This window comes from Cyrtonyx montezumae, unplaced genomic scaffold, assembly GCF_038088225.1.
Source record: "Cyrtonyx montezumae isolate F1298 unplaced genomic scaffold, pur_monq_1.0 scaffold_3, whole genome shotgun sequence".
Classification (NCBI taxonomy): domain Eukaryota; kingdom Metazoa; phylum Chordata; class Aves; order Galliformes; family Odontophoridae; genus Cyrtonyx; species Cyrtonyx montezumae.
The window spans coordinates 146,473,365-146,486,263 of record NW_027072034.1 but is presented as its reverse complement, the minus strand read 5'-3'; the positions used below and the strand labels follow the sequence as shown (position 1 = coordinate 146,486,263).

The window sequence follows — 12,899 nt, the reverse complement described above, 5'->3', positions numbered from 1 at the left end:
CCACCATTAGCTTTTTAATTTATTTTTTGCACTAGCCCTGTCTCAAGCATCACTGGTTGGTGCCTGCTTGCCTTGCACTCCATCCATAGTCACTAGTGTGTGATAGGAGAAGATTCAGCCCATATAAGAGCTGAACAGTCTTCCAGAGATGCTCTCCTAAGAAGAGGGCATGAAGCAATGGGAGCCCTGATTAAAGGACCTCAGGGGAGTCACGAATCCAGGCACAGGAGCTAGGCTACATTTATCTTGCTGAACATGTACAGGCAAAAAGAATGGGCAAACAGATGGAGACTGTGAGATTTATTACTCTCGGATAATACTGCAGAAAGACACGGTGGCACTGTATCTGTTAGAAACCACATGGCTAGCCATTTGTTTGAAAAGCTGCTATGAGAGATGATAATTTTTTATTGTTCTCAGGTTAATGGAAAGTGAGTACTTGGCTCCACCAGGAACTATATCCCAGTTGAGTAAACTGAGTGAAAAAGGTTCTTCTCCAGAATTATCCTCCTAGCTCTCTTGCTACCGAAACAGTTGCTCTGCACAGCCCTAAAGAAGGCAGAGACATACATGATGGAGTGATTCCAGAAGACACAGACAGGCTTTGTTCTCTCCTCCGTTTCCAGCATGGCATACTCCACTATGATGGGCTTCTCCACCAGGTTGGGAGGAAGTTCTTCATCACTGTGAATGGCTGTGCTCACCACAGGTGTATTAATAATAGGGCGGTTTGGCAACCTGCAGAAGGTGAAAAACAACAAAAACGATCTCGATGTTAAAATGCAAAGCACAGATTTAGCAGATAGAAGACTTCCATGAGGCAGATGTACTCCCACACTGCTCAGCTCCCAAGGCCTGCTGACTCTGCTCTTGCAGTTGTTCTCCCACAATGTGCCAGAGGAGTACAAGAGACAGCACTGCAGTGACAACTGTAGCACAGATGATACTTGGTTGGTATAAAAGAGCTCTGCCTCCCCTGCATGGAAGAAGCACATGGAAAGAGATCTGCACAATTCACAGACTGGCTGAACACTCACCTCAGGCTCCTTCGGTCAGGGTCATAGTTTTCAGGCAGGAGCTGTCCTAGGGACCTGTATATAATGACCATGGCAACAGTGTGACGGGTTGAGTCATCGGGGTGACGCTTTCTTCTCTTTGTGAACGTACTCTCAGGGCTTAGTGCACCACTGTTGGCCTTAGAGGATAATTTTTGATTCGAAGGCCTCATCGTAGGTGCTGCTATGGAATTAACACAAATATTAAACTCCTTCCATGCAAACACTGAAGCTACCATTTAAACTGGTGATTTTGCTTTGCAAAGACACAGAAATACTTCTGTTGCTCTAAGTTTACAGCAATCTGCATTATGCAAAGTGCATAAAATATCTGTGCATGATATAAAGTTAAAACAATATCCATGTTATTACTTTGCAAGTATTTATGGCAAAACTGGAGATAGCTGTGAGTACAATTGGTCACACAGGAATCTGTATGCTCATTCTTTCACATAATCAGCTTCCAATTTTGGCAAGTATCTCTTAACATTCACATTCCCTTCTTCCTTTGAGAAAAGATATAAGGCAGAAGCAGGTGTCTTATTTCTGAGGAAAACGCCATACAGACAGTGTGTACATACATAATGCAGTGTGTATTACACTGGTTATTGTGCATTATTTTCAAAAGTGCTCCTATTTCCCTGTTCCAGGGATATTCAGTCATAGTATTTGTATAGTTACTGTCTAATTTACTCTCTCAGACCTTGATTAAGGTAAGTCATGGTTTCCTCTTAGCCATCTCCAGGTATTTCAGAGCTACGACAGGGCCACAGACTCCACAACATGCCACCCATTTCCCTGCCCAGCTCAAGGCCTTTCACTTGCTTTCAGGCTGCAATGGGACTGCTCTGCTCCTGTACTGGGATCCCCACCTTCCACACGCCCTCCTTCCATCCCTGCAGGGCCCAGGAGAGAGTAGCCGCAGGGGAACAGCTCGGTGGGAACAGCACACTTCTCTGGGTGACACAGGATTGAGGGACCTGACAGACAGGTACAGCCAGTTATAAAGCCCCCGGCAGGCAGAAGGCTCTGAGGTATGCACAGCTGCTCCAGCCCAAAATAATGCTTGCTTGTGCAGGTGATCACCCCACTCTCACCCTAGTACCTCTCTGCTTCACAAGGATCAATCACACGTCCTTGGGAGCGAGTCAAAACTTCCCTCCAAGTGTCAGCGGGTTTTACCTTTCCTGTCTGAAGGTTTGAACAGAGTATCTGGGAAGATAACAGATGATTCCAGATCTTTCGGATAATCCTCCTTAATCTCATGAAATCGTGGTATTCTAGCTCCCGTAAAATTAGACTTGTCAAAGATGTCAACAGCAATAACTGGAGGAAAAAAAAAGTTTCCCATAAAATTAATTCATTCAAAGGTGATACTGAAAGAAAACAAAACATGTTTGGATGGTTAAAACATCTGCACGACACAGAGAAGAAATTTAAACCCTCAAATACAAAGTCTAATCTAATTGCTCTCCATTAATACCTTAAATGACAACTGAAAGTTTGTGTTTCAGCACTGCTATAGTTAGGAAATCACATGGTTATAAGGACTGCAGAGGCAACAGAAAGGCATTTGCAATGCAGTATTTCATACTGGGAAAACAGTACTGCAAACATGGGAAATAAAAATGTAGCATGCTCCAATTTCAGACTTGCTTCTGTAGGGAAGGCCAAATCTGCTGCTTTAGAAATATGTATTTTCTCTATCAGCTTAGCTGATTTTGCATTTTAAAGAAAATAACCTGGATGTTACCCAGGAATACTCTTTAGACCTCTAGCTCCCTTTCCTCTGTGCTAACAGTTACTCTCTGGCTCACCTCATCAGATCAGTCTGCTGTCTAACTGCCAAAATATTTAAAGGCAGCTGAGTTGGCTTGAACTTTCCCATTTATAAAAAGTCATTGCCAATTTAGATGTTATAATAAAAGTGAGAAGCTGGAAGTCCTGGGGGTAACCCTACACAGAAAACTGTGATCTGCAGCAGGTTTCTATATGAAGAAATATCCAAGTTAAGATCTGCAAATTCCCATTCCTTTCCCAGCCTCAAAACAACTCCCAGATGAACCATTAGGAAACTCCATTAACACCATGTTCACCTGGAAAAACTGTTCAAAAGAAAACAGACTCCTTTCACCACAGTTGCCTCATCCCTCCCAAGCTCTTGACTTTTACTCAGAAAGAGCTGGTCTGAAAATTCAGGGTTTACAACCTGCAAAAAATTCTGGGCTTTGTTTCCATCTAAAAACCCTGTGCACACATTTTTCTGAATGCGGAGATAAAAATATTTTGATTCTGATCTTCCTAAATCAAAAGGAAAACTTTAGGTATAGTCTATTAAAGAGAATCAGAACTACTGTGGTTTGGCTCAGTTCAGCAACAATCCTTCTCCCCTGGAGCAAATGCAGGACTTTGTAGAATCACAGAATCCTTAGAGTTGGTGGGGACTCCTAAAAATTATCTAGTCCAACTCCCCTCCAACGAACAGGGACAGCAGAGCTGGATCAGGCTGCCCAGGGCCTGATTTAGCCTTACCTTGAAAATCCATGGGCATCCACCACAACTCTGGGCAACCTGTTCCAGTGCCTCATCACCCTCCCTATAAAAGACTTCTTCCTTATATCTAACCTAAATCTACCCTCTTTTAGCTTGAAACCATTTCCCCTTGTTCTATTACAACAGATCCTCACTGCCTCGTGCCTTTGCTTTCCTCTGGAAGCTGTGATATTCCAGCTTCCCATACTGAACTCTCCATGCAACTGTGGACATGAAAGCCCTCAGAAGAAGGTCAGTAGGCAGAGCTGAAAATACACATCTTATACCAGCTGGTGCAGGTGGGAAAAATAGACAAGTTTCTGGGTAAAACAGATAAGCTCTCCTTCAGGTCTCAACATAAGCTCAGGTTGATAATAATTCAGATCACTGAGACAAAGAAACAGAACTGCTGAGCCACTGCAATGCTGCCTGTGAGGGACGCCTGGAGGTCACCCAACCTCCTGCTCAGGGCAGGGCTGTTGCCAGCACTGGCCAGCTCACACTGCTGAGACCTGGGGACAAAATGAAAGAGACAGAGGACAAGAAAAAAAGAGGAAAGAGGCCAACCATGCCATGGTTTCCATTCTTCGGTTGCATGTGTACTGTGGGGACACACTGAAGTACGTTACAGTCCTAAAAGCGCAGGAACTGCTCTCTGTTAGAGAGGGCATTTACTAGGACAAGGAGGGGAAGAGTCTCGGTACATCTGATGTTTCCTTCTCAGTTTAGACCCACAAAGGATTTACTGGACCCCAAGGATTTTGCTCTGGTGATGGAATTTGCAAGGCTGGAGGTTGTTTGAAGGCTCAGATGGATGATTCTAGGAAAATACCTTTCAGTATATGAACATGAGTTTCTGGATAGGTTCCAGGGCGGTAAGGCATGTGAAATTCAGAGGTATATGATCATTAGCAGGGCTTTTTTTTTTTTTTTGTACAGCAGTAATTCTTTAGGAGGTGGTGGGGTAATTCTTTAAAAACCTGATGCAGTACACTCAACTACAGTAGACAGACTTAAAAGGCATCATCTTTTACTCACAAACTTTGTCCATCTCATCATCTGAACACTACTATGACTGCAACACAATGCCACAAAGAGTAGTGGCACAGCCCACAGGGAAAGTAGGTCAGAAATCCTCCAGAACACCTCCATGGCAATTAAGATCAGGGTTTAACTGACTTGAAATGAATGCACCGAATAGGTTAGACAACACATATCTTGTGTTTCTCAGTTGGTATTATTAATAGCAATAGTTAGCACTTCTGTCTCACACACTTTTAAAGCACTGATAGAAAGGAGCTGTTTACTACACAGGTACTCACTCATGTTAGCAGCAACGATGACAAAAGGTCTCATGTAGGTTTTCTTCATGTTCTGGGCGACGTTGTTGAAATAATTCTCATAGTGCCTTAGGAGATGAGCTGTGCCACCCTCCGTTCGCTGAATCTGTTCCCACTGCTCGTTGTTGTTGGGATCCAACAGGGCACTACCCACTTTGATAATATTCTGAGAAGCAAAGGACAACTCTAAATTATGAGACAAAAAGAACACTGGATTTCAAGTGAATATTTACAATGATTGCCATTGCTCCCTCAGGGGAACGCACAATTAAATACCTTAATGTAGACATGTTCTTCTAAAGCCATATGAAAATATGTTCACCAGTTGTTGACCCTGAATACACACATATATATCTTTTTTCACACTCTTTATGAGCAAGGTAAGAAAAAAACAATGGAGACAACTACCTATTTTTAACGCCTCTTTAAGATGGGAAATATCAAGATAACATAAAAGGAAAATCTAACCACATTCCACAGATCCACAGCATGGCTGAGGCTGGCAGTGCCCTCTGTGTCCCTCTGCCCAACCCCTGCCCCAGCAGGGACACCCAGAGCAGAGTGCCCAGGGCCACGACCTGGCGGCTTCTGGACATCTCCAAGGAGGAGATCCACAGCCCCTGGGCAGCTGTGCCAGTGTTTAACCACCCACACAGCACTCAAGTGTTATTTGATGTTCACATGGCACCCCTGAGTTTGTGCCCACTGACGTTGTGTTCCAGCTCATATCCGTTTTCTTTGTCTCTGAAAGATGTGAGGTAAGAAAAGCAGAGTGCTGGTTACCTACACTGAAGAGCTCATCCAGTAAAATTAAAAAATGAGATACGTTAAAACTAAAAGAAAGCCACGGATATAAATACAGCTTTCTCCTGTTTTCTCGTTTCTAATATAGCTGATAACTATGGCAACTTAAATGACTGAAATGATAAAGGTGCTGAGCAGTGTTCAGTCTTGCTGTAATTATCAACTACATCGTTGTGTAAAAACCTAATTCTTAATTAAGGTAAAATTTGAATAAATGGTGGTAGGAATTAGTTCAAGTTCTGTGATAGATGAAGGAAGTATCTGGATACAAATAACCTTTAATTCAGAATAAGACAAGGAAGGTGTAATATTCCCTAAGCATTCCCTGAAGTTGCAAGCTTCTATTTAGAATATAATAGACTGCCATTATTACTGCTGCTATCTGGAAGGAGAAGCACTACATGGTTCCCCAATAACACACCGTAGCAGAAGACACATGCTGTACTTGGTACCAGGTCTCCTCACTACTTGAGTACGTTATTTATGTTTTTTTTTTATCTGTAATATTTTTCTGGCTCCCTCCAAAGACTACCTAAGAATAAATTCCTTCTCCCCGTGTGCTCCCTCAGCCTAGGATGTAACCACTTTTTTCTCATGAGCATTACTGATTAGTTTTCAAATTCCTGACCTAACCTAGAAATATTTAGGGAGTTCCTGAAAACATCATCTGTATGCAGTTCGGTGCCAAATGCAGGGAATAATAAATTAAAGTAGAGGTTTTCAAACCACTATTTCCCAAACCACACATTAAAAATCCCAGTTCCTTCTTGAGATCTGGGAGATTCACTCACCCCAGAGCCAATAGTTAGAACTTTATCAGCAGAAGGTCTCCTTATGAAAGAAAACATGGAATCTCTTAGAACTTGGTTTTTCTAAACTGTTAAATGCTTCATAAGTTCCTCATTGTCTGTTGGACATATAACCCAAGACACTGAAGAATCTTCTCAGCTATGCTCCCTTCTGCTCCCACCTCACGTGGAGGTGGTGTGGCTCCCTTATTTTGTGGTACACAGTGGAGCACTGTGTTCAAGCGAAAGCCTGCCTGAGCACATCCTTCCATCACACCTATATATTTTCTCCTGCCAAGGAGGGTGCTACAGCTTGTTCTCTAGACGTAATCAAGTCCTTAGTAATAACTGGCTATTTCATGAATATTCCTACAAGCAGAAGCCCTCTGGCACTCATTTCCAGTATTTGTATGTGCCTGAATCACTTAAAATCTCAATACTGTGGAGTTTTTTTTTCAGTGTATCAAATCCTAATAGATATTCCTCAAGTGTTTCATGAAATTAGGCAAGTTTTCCAACAAAATTGAATCTAACAGACCAAGACAGTAATATCCTGGAATATTACACTCAATTATTTTTAAATTTGAGGAATTTTACTTTTGGATGCTAGTATGACACTATTTCAACAATACTTTCAATGATACATATGCCACACACATCTGTGTGCATACAAGTATGTACAGCCAGCTTCTCATTCTAAATTGAAAAGATCTACTCATTTGTGAGACAGATTAGAGCAGCTGCATCATATTCACTCCTCCTTGGTCAAAGAGAAATTCAATTATCAACCCTGAAATTGGCACAAAATGTTCCAGGAGAACTGCAAATTCCCAGCACAGTATCTTTCTTACCTCATTAAACTCCACGTCCCTTGTTGCTGCCAGGTCAAACCCTTGCTGCTGGCTTTCATACCGTAGGACCCGGATCATCATCTGGTAAGCTGTCCTCACATCATTGCCATACAAGCTGTGTGTGTATCTGGTGGCGTTCTGTAGCACTCTCACAATCTGTATGGTTTTGTCTCCATCCAGTATGGTCTCATTGCGGTGTAACTTCTCATTCTGAGCCAGAGATATAAAGAAAATAAAGAAAGAGAATGAAGAAAAACGTTTCTCTCCTGAACTTCAGCACCAAGGAGTTGTTTGATCCAAGTGGTACTTCTCTGGAGAAAGGGTGGATAGGACAGCTCAGTGGAAAGTGTAACTTACGACTGAGAAAAGCACAAGGGATAAGATAGGAAGTGAGGGGGGGAGGGTCAAGAACTCAGTTGAGGGATAGAGTGTGAGAGTCTCAAACTGGAGTCTGATTGATAATCCATTATGAAATAAAGGCAAAATCTGTAGGTTTTCACATGGAGGGTAAATATTAACATCATATTTACTAGTACTGAGACAAATTAAGCAACAGATGAGCAATCAAAAACAAAGAATAACAAGAAAATCAAGAAACACCATTAAAAGTTCAAGGGAAAATTACAATGGATCACCAGAAACAAAGATCTTCGTGCTGGTTTACCACCCATGCAAATCAAAACTGTCACAAAGTCACAGAAACATTAATGTAGGAAAAGACCTCTAAGATCATTCAGTCCAACCATTCACCTACCACCAATATCCATAGGAAGTCAATGAAAATATGACAATTTTTATCAAATGGCCATTTGGACTACAGCACAAGTAGTCAATGGACATTAGCTATAGTGCATACCTCTATGCTTGGCTAGTGGGAAAGTAATATACAAACAGATATGCCAGACTTCATTAGATTAAAGAAATTTTGCAGATTTTGCTATGCTCCAGGTATGTGTTATGTGCAAACACTGCTGTGTCCTGACAGGCTGATCATATTAAACACAAGAAAACACAGCCTACCATGACTTTCAGATCCACAAAAGTGTTGGTGGTACAGTTGAAAAGCTCTGGAGGCAGCCAGCCCTTCTCAATGTTACAATGGCGAACTGCATTTCCTGAAGGAAACAACACATGAAACAACGTTGTGAAATGTTCCAGATAGATCTCCACGGATTTCTGTTGTCAAATTTCACTTTCCAAACCATCATTTCTTTCTGAGAAGAGTTAAAGACTGCTGATCCTCTTGAACCATTTTCTCCAGGTTTTGGGGAGGTCAGGCAGGCTTCAGAACTGCCCAGCCAGTCCCAGCCATGTAATCCCAATGTTCTCTAACAAATTTGACACATTACTTACAACAAACATGAGAAAAAACATGTAAACATTTATAAAATCAGAACCCTGCTCAGATTTCTGTGCAATAGTCAGTGTTGGAAGATCACCCTGAAAAATGCTATTTTCATGTCAAAATATGCTGGCACCCTTGCACACTGCATGCAGGAGACACTTCAGAAAACACCAATTTTATTTTGCCACTTGAAAATGGCTTGTGAGCAGCTTTCTGTTTAACTTATTATCTTTTACTATTCATTGTACCATTTTAAAATGTGATAATTAGCTGTGGAATCTTCACAGTGAATTGCAAATCATCAGACTCAAGCTTACACTGTGCTAATTAACTTTGGACACGTTGCATGTGTCTAAGTGATTTAATTACTGATTATTGAATTATTAAACAACAGAATTATAGTTGATAGAACAATATATAACTACATTATTTCTCTTTCATGAATATACAATTAATCCTTATGTTCTTCTTAGAATATTCATTATTATAAATATTACTTTCTTCGATTGTTCTGTAAAATTAACTTAAAGTATGCACTTCCTAAAAGCATCCCTGCCTACTACTTGCTGGAAGAGATACTGGTATCACCAACAAGAACAGAGCATTATTTAGTGAGAAAATTTATTTAAATTCCATTTCATAGTGTTTACCAAGGAAAATACTCTCTAATTAAAAAAATAAATATCCATATCCTAAAAACCTTAAAAGTGGAGCTGGCCTTTTGCACACCTACACACAGGGACCTCCTCCTAGCAATACATGGAAGTGTTACACAGCCCTTTGTAACTCATGGAGCCCAAAGAGGGCTCACAGCAGGTAAGAGTTCCTGGGTCTAGAAATGAGACAGAGGCTTTGTTTCCCATGGAAGAGCCTTCAGGAGAGATGGTGGGCTTGTTTTCCAAAATCTGCTTTGTTTTTCTGTAAGATAAACATTTTCAGGGACACACAAAAGAAACAGATTGCTGTTCATTCACAGTACAAAACAATACAGCTCATGTAACCTTGGTAAAACAGATTTTTCAGCCACATTAATTATGGATTAGAGCAGAGATGTTTGGTGGAAAAATGTGAGCTCTGTTGTACCTCTGCCTTGCTGCCTGCAATGCCAGTGAAGTGACTGCCACACAGACTTCCTCATTTTGTCCCTGACAACAGGAACTGTATTATGAAGACTGTATAAGTCTCCAGAAAATCTGAGTTATTTGTAAGGAGTGCCTGAGCAACAGAAAACTGAACAATGCAGATACAAAATCTTTACATGTGTCTATTATCTCAAATGTATTGTATTAGTCCTTTTGTGCTGGATGACCTCTGAGCACCCTGATGGAGCTGAAGGTGTTTCTGTTCATTGCAGGGAGGTTGGAATGGATGGCCTTTCAGGGTACCTTCCAACTCAAACAATTCTATGATCCTTGTTGTGACCTCTAGTCTCAATGAACGAATGTCATTCACAATATACACTTTTTTTTCCTGTTTTCCCCCCCATACAGGTATGTAGATAACACATTTAATATTTTATCTAGGAAACTTACCCACAGATCCCTTTGGACATGGCACAGCAGCTGGCTGGCCAAACTTGGTCTGTGGCCACCAAATGCCAGCCTCGAAAGCTTTGGGACACCCGTTATAAATTACTGAAAGCAGAAAAAGAAAGGATGCAATTTTTCTGTCAAGGTAAAATCACAGAGGAGTAACAAGGAAGTACTGCAGCCTGCCATGGGATCTTCCAGCTGCTCTCACGCCCTGCCAGGATCCCACTCTCTGCAGCACCTCCCAGGCTGTGACCCATCACCTGCTCCTTGCTCAGCACCATGGTCAGACAGGTATGGGCAAAGGACAGCTCAGGATGATTACGGGGCTCTGAGCCTTAGCTCTGTTATCTCTGCCCACTCCTTTCTAGTGGGAAAGCCCTTCCCTGTTGTTTCACCCACACACTGCAGTGCAATGACTGCCGCAGCAGCTCTGTGCTGACAGCAGGAGGAAGGTGGGTGGGTGGGTGAGAGGACAGGCAGGGCAGGAAAGGCAGGAGGGAGAGACAAAGGGCAGGTGAAGCGTAGCACAGGACGTCCACCGGACCATGCGCTCCTGTCTTGCCACACCCCATCTCCCCTACACCCCCACTGCAGGGCAGTGTGTCTGGCTGGGCCGTACCTTCGCAGCCCCTGGCAGTGACCTCAGCGAAGGGGTTGTCACAGCGGTTGCACTGCCGCCCGATGACACCAGGTTTGCAGGGACACTGTCCCGTCTCCATGTCGCACGAGCGCGTGTGGGAGCCGGAGGGGAAGCAGTCGCAGGGGTAGCAGGTGTCGCTGCTCTGCGGACGGTAGTAATTGGCCTGGAGAAACAGAAAGGGAAAGGCCATGAGGTGCTTTACTTCTATGTTGAATTGCTTGTGTTTTCTGCTAGGAAATCGTGCCATTGCAGCAGCATGAAATGGTTCACTGAGCACAGCACTGGATAATAATGGCGCTGCGACCGATAGGAAACACGAAGTTTGATCGTTCTTTTTGGTAACTCCCAGTTAGCTTACTGCATTGGGCAGGCTGAGTGTGGCAGGGCTGATGGGCTGCCTGGGGCTGCAGACCCCCCTGTGTACTTACTGCTGCTGCCCAGAAAGCACATTCTTGGAAGATCTGCAGTTTTCTCTGTTACGCAATTTGACTCTTGTCTAGCACAGACAAAAAGAAAACCTCTTGTATCATCCATTTATGCTGCATGTACAGTGTGGAGAGAAACCAATGATCACGTATTCAAATTGCATCTGCAAATGCTTTTGATCTGAGGCATTATGTGATTATATGAGACAATGGAGTGGGCGCCCCACTGACTTGATTTAATGCAACAGTTGCTGAGTGTCCTGCTGGCATTTAGGAAATAAGTGCCGGGCCAGATTCGCTGCTGCTGGTTCAAACAGGCAGGGCTCCTCTGAGGTCATCACAGCCCATTGTAAAACCCATTGTGAAAAGCCTATTGTAAAACCTCCAGGAGGGAGGCACTTCCCATCCCCACTCTGCTCCATCCCTACAATCTGAAACAAAGCTAGGAGTGAGCTGTACCTGAGGAAAGTGTTTAACCCCCATTTTATTCTCCACTCGTAAGCAGCTAGGTCTTCTGTTGGCTCACTGTAGAAGCCAATTAGGCCAGCTAGCCCAAGCTGCAGCATGGTGATAGCTGCCTGCGACACAGCAACCACCTCCAGCATTCCTCTGCACCCAGCTCTGATCTCCCCTGATAAATGGGGCTGCACTTCAGAGAGAGCAGAGCCAGGCTTTCCTCCCCTCAGTTTTGCTTTCCAAAGGCAAATAAGATAAGAGCTGCACAGTATGATTTGGTGAAAGGCAATGCCAGCAAAATGTTTGATGTAAACATTAACTATACTGCGCACATAGAGGATATAAAGCACAACTGTGCATGCTTTGTCTTGGTTGTTGCAGTTATTAGTGATATAGTTACTTTTTAAGCTAAAGAATTTTGACTTATGACTTACCTTGCAGTGGCATTCCCCATTGGTCTTATTGCAGTCTGGATCAAATCCTTTGCTAGTCTCACAATTACATGGACCACAGATGGGATTTCCCCACCAGCCTCTGGGACAAGGCAAGTCAATCCTATAAATGAAAACAACATCCAAAGGAATTTCTTTTAAGCTTCCTCTTAAAAGGTGGGAAAAAAGAGCTTTGAGCTACATCCATACACAACTCCATTAATTTACAGGGCATACTGTATCTCTCTGCAGCAACTACTACTTTATATCTGTCTATCTCTATGTAAGTACACTGTAATAAAAAAAAGATAAAGGATATTAGTTCTATGAAACTCCAGTGGCAATCCTTCTCTAAGTAATTTCAATAGTAAGGGGTATACATCTCTGTAAGTAAATAAAGAGCTCCTTCCTCTGGGAGGAAGGGTGCACCCATGCCAGCCCCTGGCCCCACCATTTGTGGCACCACTGGGTCAGCACAGGCTGGGACAGGCTGGACAATGTGGCAGGCTGTGCTGATTCTCCAGCAGTCCACATCCTACCCTTAGCACACCCACTGCCACCAGCATGGCTTTGGAGGAGGATGGAAAGTGTGGTTGGGGACATGGAGGAGGGAACACCAGCTGGTTTGATTCAGGCTAGATGGAAATGTCACAGATGCCTCTGTTGGCTGCACTTTGGTGAATTCCTCAATGGAACATAC

General features: G+C 43.0%; 1 protein-coding gene across 1 annotated transcript in view; it reads right to left on the bottom strand.

Moving 5' to 3' along the window:
- CELSR1 (cadherin EGF LAG seven-pass G-type receptor 1) overlaps window positions 1-12,899 on the bottom strand; it is a 155,482-nt gene that overhangs the window by 22,849 nt on the left and 119,734 nt on the right. The window contains exons 14-22 of the mRNA XM_065743564.1: window positions 12,203-12,323; window positions 10,867-11,050; window positions 10,248-10,349; window positions 8,391-8,485; window positions 7,371-7,580; window positions 4,910-5,093; window positions 2,238-2,381; window positions 1,038-1,239; window positions 571-738 (exon numbers count right to left, since the gene is read on the bottom strand). Of these exons, the coding sequence (XP_065599636.1) occupies window positions 571-738; window positions 1,038-1,239; window positions 2,238-2,381; window positions 4,910-5,093; window positions 7,371-7,580; window positions 8,391-8,485; window positions 10,248-10,349; window positions 10,867-11,050; window positions 12,203-12,323 (1,410 nt within the window). The remainder of the gene's footprint in view (window positions 1-570; window positions 739-1,037; window positions 1,240-2,237; window positions 2,382-4,909; window positions 5,094-7,370; window positions 7,581-8,390; window positions 8,486-10,247; window positions 10,350-10,866; window positions 11,051-12,202; window positions 12,324-12,899) is intronic.